General features: G+C 38.5%; 1 protein-coding gene across 4 annotated transcripts in view; it reads right to left on the reverse strand.

Moving 5' to 3' along the window:
- Nucleotides 1-22,180, reverse strand: part of YAP1 (Yes1 associated transcriptional regulator) — a 95,794-nt gene that overhangs the window by 19,936 nt on the left and 53,678 nt on the right. For 2 of the 4 annotated variants that reach the window (XM_072993628.2, XM_078390100.1), the window contains 2 exons: nucleotides 20,673-20,786; nucleotides 6,286-6,464 (listed from right to left, as the gene is read on the reverse strand). In XM_072993628.2, coding sequence (XP_072849729.2) covers nucleotides 6,286-6,464; nucleotides 20,673-20,786 — 293 coding nt within the window. Of the gene's footprint in view, nucleotides 1-4,101; nucleotides 4,150-6,285; nucleotides 6,465-20,672; nucleotides 20,787-22,180 lie in introns of all 4 variants that reach the window. The other 2 variants (XM_078390099.1, XM_078390101.1) reach the window with 2 other exon arrangements.

Here is a 22,180-nt window from a genome sequence, read left to right on the forward strand (position 1 = left end):
CTCTCAGGGTGGATAAAAATTTATAATTAAAAAAAAATTAAAATATCAGATTTTTTAATTTGAATTGGATATTTTAAAATTTAAATCAAATTTATTTTAATGAAATGCTTCTGGAGGAAAAATCTATCTAAAAATAGTTTTCTATTTAAGATACATTATAGCTCATAGATTATCCAGCATGAAATAGAAATTATGTAGCATGAAGCTGTATGTATATTCATGCAATATTTACGTTTTTGGTGAAATAATTCAATTAATCCAAGTTATCCAAGCTGAGATAACCTTTTCACAGTAGAAATGGTACAAAATGAACAAGGTTCAGGAAAAAAACTTTAATTCCATTGTTGTTCTGCAATTCTACGTACAAAAATGAACACATTGATATTAAAGCAAATATATGCGTATCTGTGCTATATGTTTTTTTTATTTAAATAAAATAATTTAAGTACTTCTCTAAATATGAGTGATTAATGTATTACACTAAAATCTGTTCTGATGTAGCTGTTTTGATAATCTGACAGATTACTATTCTAAATATGAAATCTTTGTTTGGTTGCAAATATTAACGATTATAACAACCAGCAAGAATGAGTCTTTAGATTTAAAAATCATGATTTAAATCAAGTCTTACTGATTAGTTATTTAAATCATGATCTTGATTGCTAACACTGCTGTTGCCAACATTCAGACTCAACTTTGCTATATAAAGGTTGGAACTCTTTTTCCTGCTAGCAATACAGGCATGATACTAGAAGGCAATGTTGGTCTGGTTCCTTATTTTGAATCATTCATAAACCAGAGGGTTCAGTTTAAAGGATTAAATTTCCTGGTTTTTAAACATAAATTTAGCAACACACAATACATCCATATTTCCAATAGAAGAAATGAGCTAAAGGTTTTCAACACAGTACCAGGCACAAACAGATGGATGTAGTGCCATAAGCAACCAGTAGAAATGCCCAGTGTGGTACTACAGTGGCCAAAATATCAGCCTAAGACTCAGGAGACCTGGGTTTGAATCGTATAGCAGGGATGGTAGTGGAGGAATTGATAAAATATCTCACTTACCTCGAGAGCCCTACCAGGGTCATTGCAAGTTGGTTCTGAATATCTTTCTTAATTTACCATGCCCAGAACTGGAAGGGTGAACAGCAAAAACATTACCCAGTAAATGTAAGCAGCATTGAGATAAAGAAGTGAAGGTTTTAGACCAACCTGGGGTCAATAGGGCTAGAAAAAACTGAGAGACTAACCAATTCAAATGGGTTACCATTCATGTAAGTTTAGTGAGTCTCTTCTGAGCTTCCATGAATGAAAGATGTTGATGCAGAAGGCTTCTGTTAAAAATGTGTACTTTATACTGTACATGAAAGAACTTAGTGAACACATGTTCAAATTACTACCACACATAGTTTGGAAAGTTTTTACAGACTGGAGTGGCTAGTAAGTCAGAGTATTATTTCACCTTCTTCCACAACTTGCTACTGGCTTGCTGAAAAAATATTTCAGTTTTGTATAGCTTGCTAATTCATGCTATTTGCTTCTAGCATGCTGAGAGGTAAGATAAACTGGCATTTTTTCTCTAGCAGGTCTTAGATCAGTGCCTGAATTTGCACTAGGTGACTTCTAAGTTCCTTTCTACAATCCGTTTGAATGCAACATGAGAATTCCAGCAAGGTAAGGAACGGAACTACAGATCTCCGGGAGATGAGGCGGAAGCAACAGTAAGGCCCATGGAGTTTAAAAATCTTGGTCTAATATTTTCCGGCTCAGCTGGCTGAATAGGTCAGTGAGTCTGGTAACAGTCTGCAGAACCCCACTGTGCCTCCAAGGAGAAAAGGCAGTCTGTGTGCCTTGGGCAAGCTGTACAGTCCCCTCTGAGTACTCTCTACCTAGAAACCCCTGAAAAGAGTTGCAGTAAGTCAGAATTCACTCGACAGCACACAATTATTGGCTGGCTGGATATCTCTGTGAATTAGATATCTTTTCTGTGGAGCCAAGAACTGAAAGCTCAATTCCTCATTGTGCTTTTCAGGAAGCAGAGTAAGCATGTGTGGCCTTGGGCAAGCTGTACAGTCCCACAGTGCCACCAAAAGAAGGGAATGTTAAGCCACTTCTGAGTACTCTTTACATAGAAAACCCTGGAAAGGATCAGCATAAATCTGAATTGATCTGATGGCACACAGTTATTATTATTCTTTTCCAACTCAACATGATAAATCAATAGAAGACAAAAATTCAGATTAGGAGACAACAACTTGGAACAGTACCAATCATAAATGAAAGGCATACTGAGAAAACCATGATCACTTCAACCAGCTCTAAAGCTAACTCCAGTACTGAAAAGATAATTTCTTTAATAAAAACAGAAAACTACGAGAGGTCAGCATCAAGATGCCTTTATGGGAAATAGCGTGAAATAGAATTCCATGATTCACAATAAGGAAGGAAGGAAAGAAAGAGCAGTGATTTTCTGTAATCCAAGGTCTCTACAACTTTGGAGGGGAAAAGATAGTCAATTTGGAACACTCCTCTGTTCTTTGAACAGTAATCTATCACAAGTATTCTACATTCACCCCCATTTTATTTTGGTTGTGTTGACAAAGGGAAGTAATGGCAAGGTGCTGAGAGCTTTTGATAATAGAGAGTTCAGAAACAGCATTTCTGTAAAAGCTCTAGTGGCCACATTTCAAAAGTGTATCAAAGATTTTTTAAAAATCTTAATAGATTTCTCACAGCTATCAATCAGGCTACCAAAAGTGCCCAATTTCTACTACTTCATTTCTCTGATGCTAAAGTTTTCTTACTAGAATTCTATTTTTAAAAAAGGACACAGAATGAATGAGATGTAACTTTGAAGTTAGCAAAGTGGATTTTACAGCACAAATGGTTAAGTGTGTATTCCATTTGTGCAGAGTACACAGCAAAAGAAATACTCCATTGCTTGGAGGCAGAACAAGCTAGGTCTCACCTAGTGATGAAAGCAAATACTGGATCTCCAGGATAACTGAAGCAAGTGATGGACTAATGTTGTGTCGCTTTATCTCCTTTGCAGCCTATGGAACATCGTAGATATAAAACTGATTCTGGGCTTTGATACCTTTTTTCCCACTCAGTAACTAAGTCACAAGGCCACAACATTGAATATTTGGAACATCAAATATTAACTGAACCAGACACAGTTCTTTTTATATAAATTGGAAAATGAGAAAATTATTTAAAAGTAATGATGTAGAAGTAAATTTGGAAGTGCAAGGGCTTATCACCCCCACAGCCATCACCTTTCCAGGAGACTCCAAAAATGAAGGCGGTCGGATCAGTCAATATCCACAAATGAGGAGCAGATCTTTAGTGAAGCTAATGACTCTTTTTCATCCCTTAAAAACCAAATCGCATCCGAACAGTTTGTACAATATAATACTCACAGGAAAATCTATTTCTTTCCCAGCTGCTATGAGGATTTCAGCTAAGCTCAGAGAGAAAAGGAAGGTTTAGGTGATGGTGGATGATGCTACAGTCCTTGCTACTCAGGAGGTTCCAGGGCACTGACCCGGAATGCCCTGATTTTACTACACTACTGATTAATAGCAAAATGTTCAACCATCTTGATATGAAGCTCTGCTGATACGATAATTCCAGCAGTATTCTCTATGGCCATGTAGATCAACAAGAGGTTCTCATGCTGCTAGAGAAGGAAGGTTTTCAAGTCTGAGGGAAGGTCAGGTTTCAGCCAAGTGGAAAAGCGTTGGGACAAAATATGCTCCTGAAGTTACAAAAGAAACCTTGTCTTAATGGGCCAACTAGTACATTGTAGGAGTGGCAAGGTCTCATCCCATGCCCTCTGAAAACCACTGCATCACAGGGTGGGGAATGGGGGACAAAGCAAGTGCAGATGCATCTCATTAAGCTGTGTATTCTTTAAAGCAGGAGACACAAACTTTAGAGATTCACAAAGCTTTTTTCTTTTCAAGCATGCTGGGATTATTGGCAGGCTGGAGTTAGAAAATGCAAGTAGCTTCATGTCACTCAAGCACCTTTTGTAGCTGATCTAAGTTTTAAAAAATGCTTCTTAGCTTGCTGAAATATCTGTTAGGCGCCTACCTGACGTTTTGGAGAATTTGCTGTGCTGGGATTGATATTCCGCAATGCCTAAGAGTAAAAGAAATAACATGGATAAACATTACTTTCTTGTGGCTCGTGTTGGGATGGGAAGGTGGACTTGACACATACATCACCCTCTTAGCATTCTGTAGAGGCAGATTTCCATGACAGCCAAAGATGACAAAGGGTAAGGTAGTTAAGAGATGATAAAAGCTGCTGCATAACGGAACAAGACGCTTAGGAGTCCTTACAGAGCACATGAATACAGGTTGGTTTAACATATAGGGCACAAAAAGAAGGGACATCAGAGTAGCCAATGCTGCCCGGCCTGAAGTTAGTCAACTTGTCAAGAAGTTATCAAAGAAGAAAAGAAATCCAAAATTAGGAGCCTTATCTAAAAGCATGCTGGCGTATGAATTTCTTTGAGGATTAATAGCAAAGCAGTTACAGGAAAAGCTCAAGACATTTCAGCTAAAAAAGCCCTTAAAACTGTCTGCAGACAAATGTAAGTAGTTTTTAAAAGCGGGACACATCCCACAATGAGTCTATTCAAACAAAGGGGTTACCCTACAAATATTCCTTAAATACATAAAAGTGAGTTAGACTCCAGAATAACGGTAGAAAAAGCAAGAGGTGATGAAGGCAAAAAGCCTAAGGAAATGATCTCCAAGAGCATGAAAATATTTTATGATGCAGGGCCCATCACCCAAATAGAAAGAGGGAGATATTTAACCGAATACTCTCATAGAGGTTAGGATATCTGCAATGCCCCACAACCTTTGCAGAAGTGATGCCAGAGATTTGAAACAAGGAACTAATAAATAATTAGCAACAGATCTAGGACAGGAAGCACTGATTGAGAGGGATAGTAGTAGAAAGTAAGCTTCATTGTCTCTTTGGGTTCATGCCTTGAGGGTTATAAAAAAGCAAAAAGCAGAAAATCAGCTATATTTGAACCACCTAGAAAAATTTATTAATGTTTTAGAAATTAATTAAAACTGAAGCAAAGACACTTAGTTATTCTATTTACTTTTAAAGAAGTTATGAGTTCACAAATTATACTCAACAAAACAAAGACTGCCTAATATGATTGAATTTCCCATGCATTTTCTTTCTTGTAAATCACATGGAGAAACTTGTTCATAATGGGATGTGTATATAAATAGCTTACTGACATGCACTTCACTACACTCTTTATCCTTCATTAAAGGGTTAGCAAACTTATTTGGTGACAATCTTCAAAGCTGTTATCAGAAAGCAAAAAAAAAATCTGTTTACTGACCATGCACAAGTATTGTCAAGTTTATATCTAGCATGGCCAAAAGAACATAGCCACGGAGTTCATAATGAGAGATACCAAATATTTCATCTGGGTTTTGTCAAATGACTACATGATATGCTTATAGACGTTGGCTTCAGTGGCATGGACAATTTTTTTCGATGAATTTTAAAATATTCAGAGGACATAGTCTGTTGATGGCTATAAACCAAGAGAGCTAAATGAGTGTCCATGTACAAAGTCTTTATACCTCTGCATACCAGATGCTGGAGACAGGCAATATGGCCAGTATTTTGAGACCTTGCTTGCAAGCATTCAGAAGGACCTGGCTAGCTATTGTTGGAAACAAAATGATAGATTATGACCTCCTAGAGAGGACCAGCCTTATTTTTACAAACAGCATATGAAGAGTACATGAAAGTATACAGGAATCAGAGGCTCAAATATGGCAAAGCTAGATTCATTTTACAAGGTTGCCCCATTGCGAAGATGGGCAATTCAGCAAGAGCAGAGAAATCCATGCAGAGCATTAACTTTGCAAGGCAGCCTGACAGATTGCTGTCCATGTAGTTGAATTTGAAGCAATGAAAAAAGGCACCAATATTAGGAAACAGCCCTTGCACCAGAGATCAAAGGAAGCACACACAGATTATGAAGAGTCACAGTTCCTGAGATAAATTCATTTGCTTACACCTGTGGTATATTGTTGGGAAATTTGTCCAAAAAGGAAAATATTCTTTAAAACACTCAAATCTCAAACTTTATCACAATGAAGAAGTAGCCCCTCCTCCTCAAATCTGCCAATGCTTCCTAGAGCTACAAGTTGATGAGCATAATGCCACCCATTCATGCACACACAACAGACGGCATTACAGTGGAAATGCATTTCTAACCTGTGGCCTCACCTGCCGAAGCAGTTCTTGATGTTTCAGTCGTAACCTTTCTTTTTCCATCTGCAGTTGTTGCAGTCTCATCTGCTGCTGCTGATTAGAGTTGTTACTTCCCAGCACGCCACCAGGTGGACTCTGGGGGGCTAGTGGAGGTGGCTTCACTGGAACACTTTGGCTGATTCTCTGACTCATAGCTGTGGATGCAAATAGCACAGCAAGCATTTTAAATAACAAGGCATAGTTCAGAGACCTCATTTAAAGCTCATTTAAAAGCAGACAACAAAAAGGAGTGTATCACAATTTTCACAAACATTAGCAACTTTCATTTTGATCTTGTGGATCATCTTCTGATGGTAGAGTTGGCATATAAGGGCTTAGATAAATAAAAAAATACCAGTTTATTTAGCTTCAGAATGCTGGAAATCACAGTAGAGGTGTTACCTATCTCAAGCCTATACTTCATTTTTACTTGCATGCCACCAGGACTGTTCCTGACATTTCACCGAGAATATCTGCCTCATTATTCTTTATAAAGACTCTAGCTCTCTTGACTACCAGGAAAAGTTCAAACGGGTCTAGGAAGGATTCAGGCTGTTTTCTAATAGGTAGCTCTTTCTTACTTAATGATTTCTACCACTCTAGCCCATTCCAATATTTTCTAAATTGCAAAAACTACGAAAAGAATTGCTGCCAAAACTGTGTCAGTCATCAGGCTTTACAAATGTGTATAAATTCCCATGGATAACTGGGTTTTGGAATGCAGCACTGGGATTCTCTTTAAGATACATCACATAATTTTTAAAGCTACCGAAACCCTTGACTTCCAAGCAGCAAGATTATTTTTATATTTCTGACATACATAAAATGCCTTTATAAACTATCAAGGTAGCACACAATAAATAGACACATTCTACCTAATGAAAAACAATGGGTGGGTTTGCATGCTACAACAAGCTGGAATTTTACTTTGTGGGTGAATTCCGGGGGGGGGGGGAAGTACTCCTACAATGAGGCTGCAAACTAGAGTAGCTTTTACCTATACTTTACTTGTTGTGATAGGTGAACACAGTTGCAAACAACTTTAGAACAACCTTCTACCCTGTTTCCCTGAAAATAAGCCCTAGTATGATTTTTCAGAATGCTTGTAATATAAGCCCTACCCCCAAAAGAAGCCCTGGTTAAGTGAAGCCCACCATTGTACAGCAACCAGAAGATGACATGACTGTATTTGAATGAACGTAGATTGTTGTACATGAAAAAAATAAAACATCCCCAGAAAATAAGCCCTACTGCTTTTTTTGGAACAAAAATTAATATAAGACCCTGTCTTATTTTCAGGGAAACACTGTAACAAACCAAGAAACAAATCCTGCAACTATGTTTGGAGATAATACAGACTTGCTACTGTGTCCCTGTTAGGCCACAGCAAACTTGGACCTAATTCTGCTGTAAGTGGAAGGTGAGAGTCAACACACCAGTTTTCCCAAGGCAAGTAAGGATTCCCAATGAGCCCTGGCCTTCCATGTAATCCAAGCACGCTCAGTTTCACTAGAGTAGTGGTTCTTAACCTTGGGTTATTCAGGTGTTTTTGGACTGCAACTCCCAGAAGCCTTCACCACCAGCTGTGCTGGCTGGGGTTTCTGGGAGTTGCAGTTCAAAAACACCTGAGTAACCCAAGGTTAAGAACCACTGCACTAGAGCACTGTTCAGATGTTAAGGAAGCATGTAGAACTTACACACATGCAGGGGACCACAGTAGCTCCAACTTATTGCCACAAATAACAAAGACGTGTGATAGTCTGAAGAGGGGAAGTCTGGGTTACCAAGGTAATCTCTCAATGGAAATCAAAACCCTGATTCAAGGGTGGGTTGATTAAAGGGTGAAATAACCTGGTTATGCCAGATTTCTGCTCCTTGAGACAGGCACTCCCCTCAACTCATGCAGGTTCCACATGCTTCCTTAATGACCAGAGCCCTTCAGGTACAATGAATACAGGTGTTTCTACAATCACACAAGAAGCTTACACTGACTGGGAGCAGGTCTCCAGTGGTTGAGGAAGGGTTGTTTTCTAACGATCTGGAGACCCCTGGTATTTCCTAGCTGTCTCCCATTCACATGGTAACCAGACCTGATTCTGCTTAGCTTCCATGATCTGCTTAGCTTCCATGATTTGGGTACATTTGTGGTGCAATGGTGTATGATTCGAAAAAACCACATCCCTATATGCCCCAAACCTGATGCTGATTTTTTTAACGGATCATTGTAATTAGAAAGCTTATGCAACTTACATGAAAATGCCATGAGCTGTATGTGGAAGCAGAAAAGGAAAAATAGAAGAAAGTGAAAAGCTAGAAAGAAAGCAACTGACAAAGAACCTGTTTGTAATACAAATACAGTATACTTTTTAAAAAATGAATTCTCGCTGAATGTTGATAATGCTAGGATAAAGGCAAATCCCATTTATCACCTTGCCCTGAATCGAGTCTGAATTTTGTGTTGCACCAATTCATTCAAGAACTTTAACCAAAAGGGCATCACAGCATTGGAATGTCCTATTATTATATAATATAGATCATAATCCAGCAAACTATACAGGAGGTTTCACAAAAAGATACTACATACTGCTCAGCAAGTAACTTCTGAAATTTAGGGAAGATTATTCTTTAAGACTGTTTAGACCATGGGATTCCAAATGAAATCTACCACTCCTCCTCCCCTAACCAACCCTGCCTGCAACACCAACTAACAAAATCCCCCAAACCTTTCCTGGCCAAAAGAACACATTACTGCTCCTGGAATCCTCTGGAAGCTACGGTTCACCTTTTAAATAGGTCACCACCCCCTCCATGTTTAACAACCCAAAACAAAGAACAAAGCAAATGTCTCCAGGCAACTCTAGTTTTGTTCTTTACAGATTTTGGACTTTTGTGTGGCCCTTGGAGACATTTAGGGGAGGAAACACATCCCTAGACCTACCAAACTTGCTCACCTATGGTTCAGACCTGCACATGCTATCTTTATTTAGACCTTCTAAATATTTAGAGATTCAACTTTCATTCCACTGCTGATCCCAATGATTCTTCCAGTCATGATAGAGTGGTCAAATAGAAGGAGTGAACAAACTGAATCCTTAACAATGACATCTGAGAACAGGGAAAATAGGACAGTGACGTGACAGCTCCTCCCCAGGGATGGTCATTTCCCAATTTGGTTTACATCCAGAGTTCTCAAGAGTCAGTTAAAAACTAACAAAACACTTGGGCAGCAAGTCTGCTATTCCAATTACACGGTTCAGCCAAGTGGGCTGCTCCTGGGTCAACGAAACAGAATACATTTATGATAAATATAGGCTCATGTAAAAATTGTGCCAATTTCCATTTCAGTTGTAAACAGACAACCATCAGCCAGCTCTACTGGGCTGAAGATCAAACCTAGGCTATTTATAGGCATGTGTAAAAATAACCAACACTTTCAATTCCTTGAACATGTTTTCAGCCAGGACTGAGATGCACAATATGATTAACATTTATGAGGACAATTGCTCCAGAATCGTCTCAGAAAAAAAATATAAAAGCACAGAGGAGTGGCACAAGAATTGTTCTACACTGTGGTACTTTGTTTTTCTTTAAAAAAAAAACCTGGAGAGTGAGAGGACTACCAGGTCTATAAGAAAATATAAAGTTTTTCAGAAAAGCAGAATAGTGGTTTTTAATGTGACATATTAAATATTATGTCTGATATTTATCAGTCTGGAAGGTGACAAGGAGGAAAATGAAGGGCTTTTCCACAGTATTAAGTCTCTCTTAAATGGCCTGCCTGAGTATATGCAGCCCTTGGAGACATGTATTTGTTTGTGATCTTAAATTGAATATTTAGCTTAGCAAGCAACACTTGTGGAGTTGGGGGCAGGGGCAACAGAATCCATGACTAATTAAAGTTGGTGGAGAGGGAAGAGGGATGCCTCATAGCAAAAGCCACACACACAGCTATACATTCTTCACAGGGAACACCCTTGTTTTCATGTACCTATAGAGCCACTTCAGAGGCACAAGACAGCCTTCTAATGATCTCTAAACACAGCTCATTTCTAAACACTATCTAAATTAAGAAGATGGAAAAAGGGAAAAATAACTTCCTTTATCTGCCACAGCCTGGATTTAACAGCTTCCTGTTCTTTGCTTTCACGGGTATCAGGGAAGCATTTAAATACAGGGCTCTGCACCCACACATGGGCCATGCAGCGAAGACCTCACAGGCAGACAAGGAACAAACAAGTCTTTGTTTCACAGAGGAAAGAGAGGGATTTAGAAGGAAAGAGAGGGATTTGGAACAAGAGGAGAGGGAAGCAGGACTTTAAAAACACATAGTTAGAACCTTCTTGAAACAGGCAAGCATTTTAAGCAAAATTACAGTATGCTCATAGCAAATACATTTACTTAAAATCAAGGCCCAGTATGTTGTGGGCCTTACTTTCATGCAACTATACATACGAGGACAGGGTCTGTTTGTTCAGATAGGGAACAAAGCATTCTCTTTCTATAGACACTAAAGGTCTGAAGCCAAAATTCAATCTCTAAAGGCAAACTGATTGTCATCAAAGAGGTTTGGGCTTCACAGTACTGAAAACTGTACGGCAAATGATATATTCATCAACCTGCTAAGGGTATTCCTAAAATTACTTCAGAATTCCAATTGGAGATGACATAATTGAATGTTTGCCCAAAACACTGCCATACCCATGAAGAATTAACATGATGCTGAAGAGGGTGTCATCTTCTATACATACTCAAATGTGTAACCCTCAAATCCACTCATCACTGGGCAATTTCATTATTTAATACAGCATCTGATTTGAAAATGCTGAGCAAATGTGGGCAGGTCCCTGGAATGTTTACTTCTTTTACATAAGGCTTTCAGTGTTTGCATAATTCAGTTAAGAACTGGTCCCCTTGTATTCTCCACAAAGAAGGCATAACAGAATTTATGAGTAAGCTGTTTAACTTTGCAGCATCAGCACAATGCACCAACATGAAGTGGCAGTTTATAATTTGTAAATATAGAATTTTTCATTGACAATTATCAATTTTAAACAATTGCCAACAGCTGTTCATTTGTTTCCTGAAATCTTCAAATCTACGATTTTGCAAACATGCCAACTCCCCAACAATTGTTAGGACTTGATTCCTAATTTTTGGGCTTGATCCTTTGGTCCACTGGTATGCACCAATAATGATGAGCAATAATGATGAGCAATAAAAGTGCATGATGATAATGATGGAATGTAACTGCATCTATATTTGAGACTGTGCTTATTTTGTTATTTTTTTAAGTCCAAGTGCTGCATCTGAACTCTGTTTCTAAAACTGTTAACACTCTGTTTCTGATTATATTACATACAGAGTACAGAAGCCACATCTTTTTACATACAGAAGTTATTGCCACATTTGTTTTCATTCTAAAATTCTACTAGACCTACACATTCTGTTAACACCTGGTCATCTGCAAAGGCTGCGGATATAGAATCATATAATTATAAAGTTGGAAGCTGCTTATGAGACCGTCGAGTCCATCCCCTTACTCAAATCAAAAGGTACCTGTCAGGTGGTTGTCCAAGCTTCTCTTGAATGCCTCCAGTGTTGGAGCATCATCACCTCTTGAGATAATTAGTTCCACTGCTGTACTGCTCTAACAGTTAGGACATTTTTCCTGATATTCAACCGAAATCTGGCTTCCTGTAATTAGAGTCCTCTCAGTCTAGCAACTCTATTTTAATGGGAAGTTTCACGGACCAAGTCCATACCCTCAGACATTACCTGAAAATAAAGTAATTGTCTGAAGAAGCAGACTTGTCCACGAAAGCTTACATTAAAATACTGTATAGCAGTTAAGTCTTTAAGGTGCCACAACATTTTTGTCATCTTTATTTTTAATTTTCTCTTGGTTTTGTAAATAAAATTCACCAAAGGGTTACTGGACAGCTGAAACCCAACCATTACTGCCGTGTATAACTTCAGGTTTCCAAGAACCCTCCTCCCTTCTGCCCCCTCCAGAGGGCAGAGAAGCCCACATGCTTGAGTTTCTCTTCTCCTGCCCCCTCCAGTTGGGCTCTTTTTGACTGAAAAGGCCTGGAATATATTAAAAGTCCAACCACAAAATAATAATAATAATAATAATAATAAAAAGATTTCTGGCATTTACTCAAGCTTGTCTTGACCAGGCATACAGAGTGGGCCCAAAAAGGGAAACTATGCAGTTTAAAAAAACACAAAAAACTGTTTTATGTATCTCCCTCTTTTCTGATACAGAGGCAGTCAAGCTTAACTAATGCAGCTGCTAGCCTCTTGGGAAACCATGGACTGCTTAAAACAAGGAGCTGAATCCCTTGGAGTGAGGAGACACTGTTAGTTGTCGCATAGACAATAATAGCTACATCAACAAGAATGTCGTCTTCCAGAACTCAGATATTTCCAGCTTCTGACCTTTGTTCTAGATCTTCATTCCAGACAGCCTTTAGACTCTCACAAATAAGGGTATAAAGAGGAGGAGAGGCAGTTATTGCTTGGGTGGTGAAAAAGTGCAAAACAAAAATGTTTCTTCTCAGATCATCAACAGAAGTGATCAGAGTAAAATAAGGAGATGTGATCCTTCGCCGTTTACTAACTTTTGCCCAGGAAAAGTGGGCTCCTCTACTCCATCCAAACACAACTTCTCCCCGCCCCCACACACAAAAAAAGCCTAGGGTGACACTTGAGAAGCACCATTTAAAAAACAGACGGACATTTCCAGAGGCGAGTTCAGTCTACAGCTCGCTGCAGAAAAGCTGATGCAGAGAATTGATTCAGAGTAGGATTCCCAGCTCCCTTGTTTTTGCTAAGACTTGGGGAACTCAACTGGTTCTCCAGTTCTTTTGGTAAATGGTTTAAATCTCTGGGACAGGGAAGGGAGGTGATACTCCTGCCTGGTGACTTTTAATTTTAGGTATCAAAGCTCTAAAAGCAATAGGAAGAAATGTGCTGTGCAACTACTGTTTAGACGGTACTTAGCTGCAAAAGCAAGAGCTGCTGGTCACCTCCTCTCTCTCTCTCTCTCTCTCTCACACACACACACACACACACACAAACACACAAACACACACACACACACACACACACGCACACACACACACACACACAGAGTTGCCAGCCTGGTAAAGACAAGACAGAGGAGGTGAAGAAAGCCTTTGTTCCAGCAGGAGCTCCAAACCACTATTGAGATTTGACTACCTGGAGACAAGTTCTTTCCAGGACTTCTGAACAAAGGCATGTAATAACACTGTTAAAAACATGCAATCCCTTTCTTCTTCCTTAAAGACCTGGGTTATCATTTCAGGCAGTCTTTATGTGGGATCTACTCCTGGGCAGAAGCTGGTAGGAGTTGCCATTTACAGTGGGGTCTTGACTTAAGAACGGCTCGAGTTAAGAACATTTTGACTTAAGAACCGCTCTCATAGGAAAATATTGACTTGACTTACATACTTAGATTTGAGTTACAAACTGAAAAAAACCACGTGGCAGGCAGGGAAAGAGCAAAATTTGAACTTTCAGTTAACTGTTGGCCAGTGAAAAGGGTGCCTGTCTGCTTCCTCACTCCTCCCAGCGTTTAGAGAGTGGATTGGGAGGCAGTCTTCGGACTGCCTGGTCCTGTACTGCCTGGACTGTATTTTCCCTGCCTTCCCTGAACCTTTCTTGACCTAAGAAAAAAGAAACAAAATATCCCCCTCTAGTGGTCGAAGGCAGAATAGCAGCTTCCCATTAGTTTCTATAGATGGAAAAGAGCAGATACGGATCAAATGGTTTTCAATGCATTCCTATGGGAAATGCAGATTTGACCTGAGAACTTTTTGACTTGAGAACCGCCTTCCAATACGGATTAAGTTCTCAAGTCAAGACCCCACTGTATATGCACACACAGGCAAATGCGTTGGGGAGTGGGGTGGATGGCAATCATTTCCCTCAATGCTGTTGTTTCCTCTTTTTCTGTCTCTGAGGTGAAGCTTTTCAGAATTCCTTTTCCTTTTCTGTTGCAACAGCTGAATTTTTTTAGTATAAACAGAACACTGAGAGAAGTGAGGAGTTCCGAGCGACAGAAGGCTACCTAACATTGCATGCCTAAAGCCAGCATTTTCATTGCCAGCTCAGATTTTTGCATTCCATCTTCCTCCACACCTCTTTCTCCAGCACCCATTACCCTAAGTAAATCTGAAATCAGAATCATGGCTCATGAAACACTGAGTAACTTATATATATTCCTTCATAATTAGTTTTGTTTTTTGTTTGTTTGTTTTTGGATTTTTACATGCAACAAAATTGCATATACATGGATATTAGAACAATGTGGGTCAGACACATCATGCTGATGTCCCAATCAGTTGATTCTGAGTTGAGGACTCAGGATTAGTCTGACCTAGCATTCTAACACTTTACTGATTTTGCTGCTGACACTTTACTGATTTTGCTGTAAAAATGGGGCCTTAGCTGCAAGCATATACCACCGTTTCAAAGAGAAGCCACAAGGCAGAAACCTGGATAAGTCTTCTGAGTTCTTAAATTACGTTATACTGAAATTCTGCAAAGAACCATTTTGAAATATTTTACTGACTTTAAGCCCATAAGCTAATTATTTCTTAGTTAATTCATTTAATATGCTATTCAAGAAATATTAACTGCAACTGTGTGTGTACAGAAAATCTAAACAAGGATACTAAGAATACTTATAAATGAAAACAAATTAACTTGACTATTTTTTTAAAAAAATTATTAGAACTATCATAAAATAACTGTGGGTTGTGTGCTTGTGATGTCACAGGGGTCTACCTTTATGTCTCAGGTTTTGGCTGCTAAATCTCAGGAGATGCTGCTAACCTGGCAGCTCTAAATTGAAGAAAAGGGCAGCAGTTCACAAAAGATTATATGAAATAAAATTTGTTAGTATTTAAGGTGCCGGTTTTGCTACAACAAAAAGGAATCTATCTTCATGCTACAACAGCCCTTCAAAGCCCTTCTGGAGTTTTGAAGGTGTTGACAGGTCATACCGGTAACTCCAAGGAAGCTTGCAATTTGCATATAATGTTTTATATATCAACTAAATTTATTTTGAACTTTACCACTCTGTTTCATTCCTCTTTTAACATTTTTTTCCCTGTAGCTTTAGTTCTTTAGCTGAAGAGCAAGATATAAGTTGTTGAAACTGACTTATATTCAGGGCCAGCACCTAGTGTGGCAACAGGAAGGCAACAATTCAGTATGCCTAAACAGCAATTAGCATGGAAAGAATTTCTTCCAGGTGGCCAAACAGGACTGATTCCAGGATATGGAAGAGCTGTTCCTCCCCTTTCCCTTCCAGGCCATCACTGTGCAACATATGGTGGACTAACTTTAAAAGAAACAATTTAAATTAAATTAGAAGGAAGAGCAAGATCATCCTTCTGATCCATTTTCATATGAAGTCTTCAGTCTTTTGACTTGTGCATTTCTAGTGAATACTGATTTATTAATTAGCCAGGAACAGAGTTAAAACAGATCTCAAGCTTTTGTTACTCGGCATGGAATTAAAATTGTTTTCATTACAAAGCACACACCCCTTGCATGAAAGGTGGTTCTGACATTAAGAGTTCCTCTGTAGACCTATGTATTCAGTTATATATCTCAATTATTATGGAATATGAAAGAATAATCCCTATCGCATAAGAATTTGAATCAACAACAGCATTATTCTAATTAATATTTTTGAAACGCCAGCTGTAATAAAAATTAATCTCAAAAACTTCAAGTAATCATCTTCTAACAAAGTAGAGGCCAAATCCCTACATACACAGAGACTTCATTTCTGAAAAGAAGTAATTTTAGCCAATGTGCTTACATCCCAAAATTTCTGTAAACAATAGGTATTATTAAAGTCCAACAGTACATCAAAGCATTGCATAAATAGCCCTTGTTGTAGACTTCTTAATTACATGCTTGCCTTCTTAAAGTAATTTAAACATACAAATTAGGTTTTCATTTGAATTTCAGTATTGTATTCCTAACATTTATCCAAATTAACCATTCTTCCATATTACAGAATCACCACATATAAATAAAATTCACCTCATGAGTTAGATCGTAATAACATTTATGTTTAGAACTGCTATAGTCCCCCCATAAAAAAATTCTCAAGGTATCAAGCAGCCCCATTTGTATGCTGATTCTTCCTTGACAGGGAAGTAAATATACAATGCTCTCATAAGGGGCTGTTTGATATTAACATTTTGTACAATTCTGAGCCAGGTGGTTGAGAGTATAGAGCTGTCACAAGGCTTTTTAAAAAAAAGAATGGGTCTGAATGGGTTTTATCACTCTAGAGAAACCTGTCCAGTTGTGCCATAAGAAATTTAAGTTAATGAGGTGTGGGACTGTCAAGCCGCCTTGCATCTGACTTCAACAGCACAGGAAACTTTCAGGAAGGGAAAAGAAAAAGCAGGTGTTCCTTTTCTTCTTCCATGTTCCTGAAAATTCCTCTCTCCTTCAAGTCTTGAACACACCACTGCAAGGTTCCTACGTTAGCTAGATTTCTAAGAAGGACATTCTGATTAGGGACACAGATCACACTGCAAAATTTTGTTCCAGTTCCCACTATATCTATGTAGCACCTCTAATTTGAAGGACCGTATCTCTCCCTATGAGCCTTCTTGGCACTTAAGACCATCAGAGGAGGTCCTCCTCTCGGTCCCATTGCCAGCGCAGAGATGGTTGATGGGGACAGGAGATAGGGCTTTTTCTGCTCCCAGGTTATGGAATGGTCTCCCTTAGGAGATCAGGTGGGGCCCTTCCTTTTATCCTTCCACCAACAGCTGAAAACCCACCTTTTCAGGCAACAAGCCTTTAACAATCAAGACTGACTACTTGAATGCCGCTTTTTTTTGTTAAGATAGTTTTAAACGTTTTACATGTTTTTAATCATGCAAAGGTTATTTTAATCAGCTTTATAGTTTAATTATTTTTAATGTAGAATTCATTATGTTTTAAATTCTTTTTAATAAAGTGAGCCACTCTGAGTCTCCTTACTGGAGAAAGGCAGCCTATAAATAATGAAGTAAATATATTTAATAGGCATTTTGGTAATCTGATTTGGTAGAAGCATTTCATACTACTAAAGCAAGGGTACTGCACCATCCATGCACCCCAGCAGTAATGCTTTGCTTTCGTTGACTGCTACAGTTAGGCTGCAGTTCAGGTACTGGTGTGGTGTCTCACTGGCTAAATTACTCTTGAGTCCTCTTGCTTGTTTGCAATCTACATCCTTTTTCTCCATCTGCAAACAGAGGACTTTTAAAGGGTTACTATTACTAATTATTTGTAGGAGTCTCACATTGTCTTTAAAGTTTAAACAGTAATACAAATATTAGCAGAGAGGCTGCTGATGAAACAATGCATCTTCCAGTGATGTGCATTCTATTATTTGTGGACTTAAATATCTCCCCCTCCCCAAAGGCCTAAATCTGTTAATATGTCAAAACCCCAGTAAATCTTCAAAGTATTTTGTACACCAGTCTGACTGACCTGCTCAATGATCCACACATTATTTTTACATAACTGCAATAAAGCCAAGAAAACTGACGTTTGGAAGCCACAGTGTTCTGCTTTCGCGCCAATAACCATGTTGCTAAATATTTCTATCTACACAGACATTCATATACTAATTTTTGAAAAGTCAATCATTGTTTACTTATGGTGACTGCCTCATCTTGGTCAAGAAACTCAGTGCAGTTTCTTTAATGTTTTCAGGCAGCCTCCTATGAAACCACTGTGTCCAGGCAGAACCTTGCTTGGCTTTAACAACGCAGCAGCACTGCATGCCTTCAGAGAACTCCTTGAACCTAGCAGCACAGTATACTAAAGATCCTACATAGAGACATCCATTTTTATTCATTTTCTCCTTACTAGCCAAAAAAAACGATGTAAGAAATCTGCACCGATTCACACAATCATTTAAAATTATAGACAACCATGCAAAATTTCATGGAGCAGCTATTTTGACTAGAATCAAATTCCACTCACAGAGGAATTGAGCCACCAAATCCCCACTGATTCAATGGGCCTACTTTCATGTGACTTACTACACAATTTCAGTCAATATTTCACAGAAAAACAAAAACATGTACTTATCTACTAGCATGAATTTTGAATGCAATTCTAAATTTATTAGCCTCAGTGAACACAGACTGCACTTCTAAATAAACTTATATAGGGATTTCATTGCAAGTTAAACTAAGAAAATCTTCAAATCACTCATCCATTACCAAGAGTGACTCCAAAAACTGTTACTTCTATTTAAGCATCTGTTTTTATTTTGAAACTTATTCCAAAATTGACTTTCCAATAAATTTTATGCAAAGAAAGAAAAGGAAACCAAAAGGATGAAGTTCAGTTCTGAATTACCTGTGTAAACTACTGTGTTTCCCCGAAAATAAGATAGGGTCTTACACAGTATTAATTTTTGCTCCGAAAATGCATTAGGGCTTATTTTCAGGGGATTTTTTTTCATGTACAACAATCTAGATTTATTCAAATAGAGTTATGTCATCTTTTTCTGGTTGCTGCACTATGGTGGAGGACAGGGTTTCACTTAACTGGGGCTTATTTTTGGTGTAGGGCTTATATTATGAGCATCTTGAAAAATCATATTAGGGCTTATTTTCAGGTCTTATTTTAGGGGAAACAGGGTAGCTGCCAAAAATCACAGCCATAATTTAATGGCAGCCCTAGTAAAAATTCATTTATTCGTCAGGGTCATGTTTCAATATACCCTACGGCTGTGAAACCACCATTCACAGCAATGGGGTGTGTTTGAATTTCTCACATTTACTTCACACAGAAAAAGCATCAGTGGTTGCTAGATTTGCAACAAATACTACACTAGAGACAAACTTTTTTTTGTTATAAACCAGTTTATGTTTCCAGTTTTTTAAATCAATTTCGATTTGTCAAGGATCTATTGTACACATTATTATGGCACATTGGAGTAAAAGATTTAGAATACCTAGTTAAAATGTGGGAGCTATTCCAGTGTAATTATATTTTTATGGGATTCGCCAAATGGAGCAAAGATTCACAGTACTAAACAGGCATGCTTCTATAATATCCTGAATATTGGTACTACTCAGCTATTATTTGCAACTTATGCTTGAATGCAAACTATTGACCTACTGTAAAGTTGGAGAATAGTCACAATCATCCTAGCTATGGAAAAGAAGGGTCAGCCAAATGTGCTACCACTGTAGTTTCTGAGCAAGAAATGGGAAATCATCCAAAGGAGAAGAAAGTCATGTCCTGACTTGGCAGAAGGAATGAGGTCAGGGGTGTAGAGAAGGGTCTTAGTGGAAGAGGTACAGTACTAAAATACAGCTGAAGGAAAGATAAAGTACAGAAATAAGATTAAGAATGCTCATCAGATGTTTCTTCAGAACACAGACCTAGCATAGCACTAATGTTTAGAATTTGCACCCTGGATTTGAAAACTTCTAGTCCAAATTTCCTTCTGGCCAAAACTTACTAGGTGCTTTTAGGCAAACTATCATTGAATATTCTAGCCCCCCTACATGGAATAGAAATATTGATTTACCCATACAAGATTATTTCAACAGTTGACAATGTAGGTAAAACTTCCCAGCACTATACAATTACTAAATCTTACTACAGTAATCTGAAGAATATGAATCTAAGAGAAGGAAGGAATGGCAGCTAATAACCAGAAGGCCATGAGGCCAAAGGGAAGAGGTATTCGAGGAGAAACATCACCAGATATCTGAAGATAGGACTATCTGCTATTAGTAGAAGTAGGCAGGGGCACAAGAGATAATGGGGTGAACCCAGATTTAGTCAAACTTAGAGAAGACCCAATGAAATCAATAGGGCTTTTAAGTCATGACTAATATTATGCCAGCTGATTGGATATCTGAGAGGGTTTCAGAGCTAATGTTTGGGCATTTGATTCTCCATTGTGTCTCTTAGCAGAAAAGCCAGCCTATACAGTTTTGATAAGCTCTATGGTCCCACAATGCCATCAAAAGGAAGGAATGGTAAATCACATCTGAGTACTTTGTATCTAGAAAACCCAGGAAGGTCCCTGTAAGTCACAATCAACTTGAAAGCACATACTGTTAATGTAATCCCACTGATTACAGTGGGTCTGCTCAAAGTACATCTAAATCCGGATCTAGCTTGAGACACTACGTTAAGCTGATGAGTGAATATCTCAAGTTGATTTGAAATATTTAGCCAATATTTTAGCTATAGGACACTGACTTAAATGGTTATGTTTACTTCAGTACATAAGTGTCTTATGTAAAAAAAGAAAAAAAGTCTTAAGTGAGAGGAACTTTTACCAAAGCGTGGGTCAAGTCTTGGATCTAGCCAAGATGTGGTCTTGTTCTTATGGTTTATGTAGTAAATTTCTCCATCCTGGGTCATGGCTTGTTCCCATCCATCAGGGAGCGGGCCTGTAACACAGAAGGAAGCAATTCATAGTAGGCTCTGGTGTGCCCCCACTGAAAAGGTTAAATTTTGAAAAGAAAACTGAACTTTAGAAAGAAACCCAAAATAATTTGCATAGAACAGAGCACGTGTGAAACCAATGGTTTCATTCTATAGTAGCTATGAATGAGGGCTTGGGCGACAGAAAGGGAAACTGATTTATAGTGCAGCACCTGTTCCAACATATCTGAAGTGAAAATTTCAAAGTCCTAGAAGACATGGTACCTTTTTCTTATTCTCACTTTGAGGGGCTTAGACAAAGCTCAATTAATATATATGCAGGAGGTTATTTTCTGTGCCCCAAGTCTTAAAAAGTAACTCAAATCAAGCAAGCATTTCCATCTTTGTTTCTCTTTTTTAAATCCCTCTAGAAGTTGCTGAATGTTTATATAATCTTTAAAAGGACTATAAAGATCTATTGCTGGTTCCCTTTGTTTTCCTTGCTTAGTTTTTCTAAACCATTCCACGGATTTTACTTTATTTTGATGTAATGATGAGATATATCTGCAAAGGCTATGTGAAATTGTATTCGCGAAGGCTTTCACGGCCGGGATCTAATGGTTGTTGTGGGTTTTTCGGGCTTCTTGGCCGTGTTCTGAAAGTGGTTCTTCCTAACGTTTCGCCAGTCTCTGTGGCCGGCATCTTCAGAGGACAGCACAGTTTGCTGTCCTCTGAAGATGCCAGCCACAGAGACTGGCGAAACGTTAGGAAGAACCACTTTCAGAACACGGCCAAGAAGCCCGAAAAACCCACAACAACCGCTATGTGAAATTATTAGAACACTGTAGCATGCTACTTTCAATGAAAGGACTTTTGCATTTTCCAATTCTATGATTTCTGTGAGCATTGGCATGGAGGGCCATTCAAATGCTGGACTTGAGCAGGGAAGATCAGGACCATGGACTCACTGGAAAGAACAAGCTGCTTCAATCTCTCTCTCTCTCTCACTGCCTCTGGAATGGGAAAACTAATCACCTAGTTCTCTCAAGACTGATGACAACACAGATGAACTAGAGGCTACAAAGCATTCTGTAAACTAAAGGAAATATCTAAACAATTAATCATAAGAGACGTTTGTTTACTGGATGGGAACCAAAGTGTTCTATTTCACAGAAGTGTCCTATGTTAACGAGCATTACTAATGTTCACCATTGAGACATCACAGAAGAACATGCTCTACTTAATTCCAATGCAAATTCCAAACACACGCACAGTAATTATGCAAATGTATGCAGATTATGTGGAAAGTGAAGATGATTAACCAGTAAGCTTTCAAGGTTGCTCATCCAAAGCAGAGAGAATGAACTTTTAAGTTAGGAAGACCACCCAAGAGAACAAAAAAGGGAAGACAGGAGGAGAG

This window comes from Pogona vitticeps, chromosome 3, assembly GCF_051106095.1.
Source record: "Pogona vitticeps strain Pit_001003342236 chromosome 3, PviZW2.1, whole genome shotgun sequence".
NCBI classification, from domain to species: Eukaryota; Metazoa; Chordata; class Lepidosauria; order Squamata; family Agamidae; genus Pogona; species Pogona vitticeps.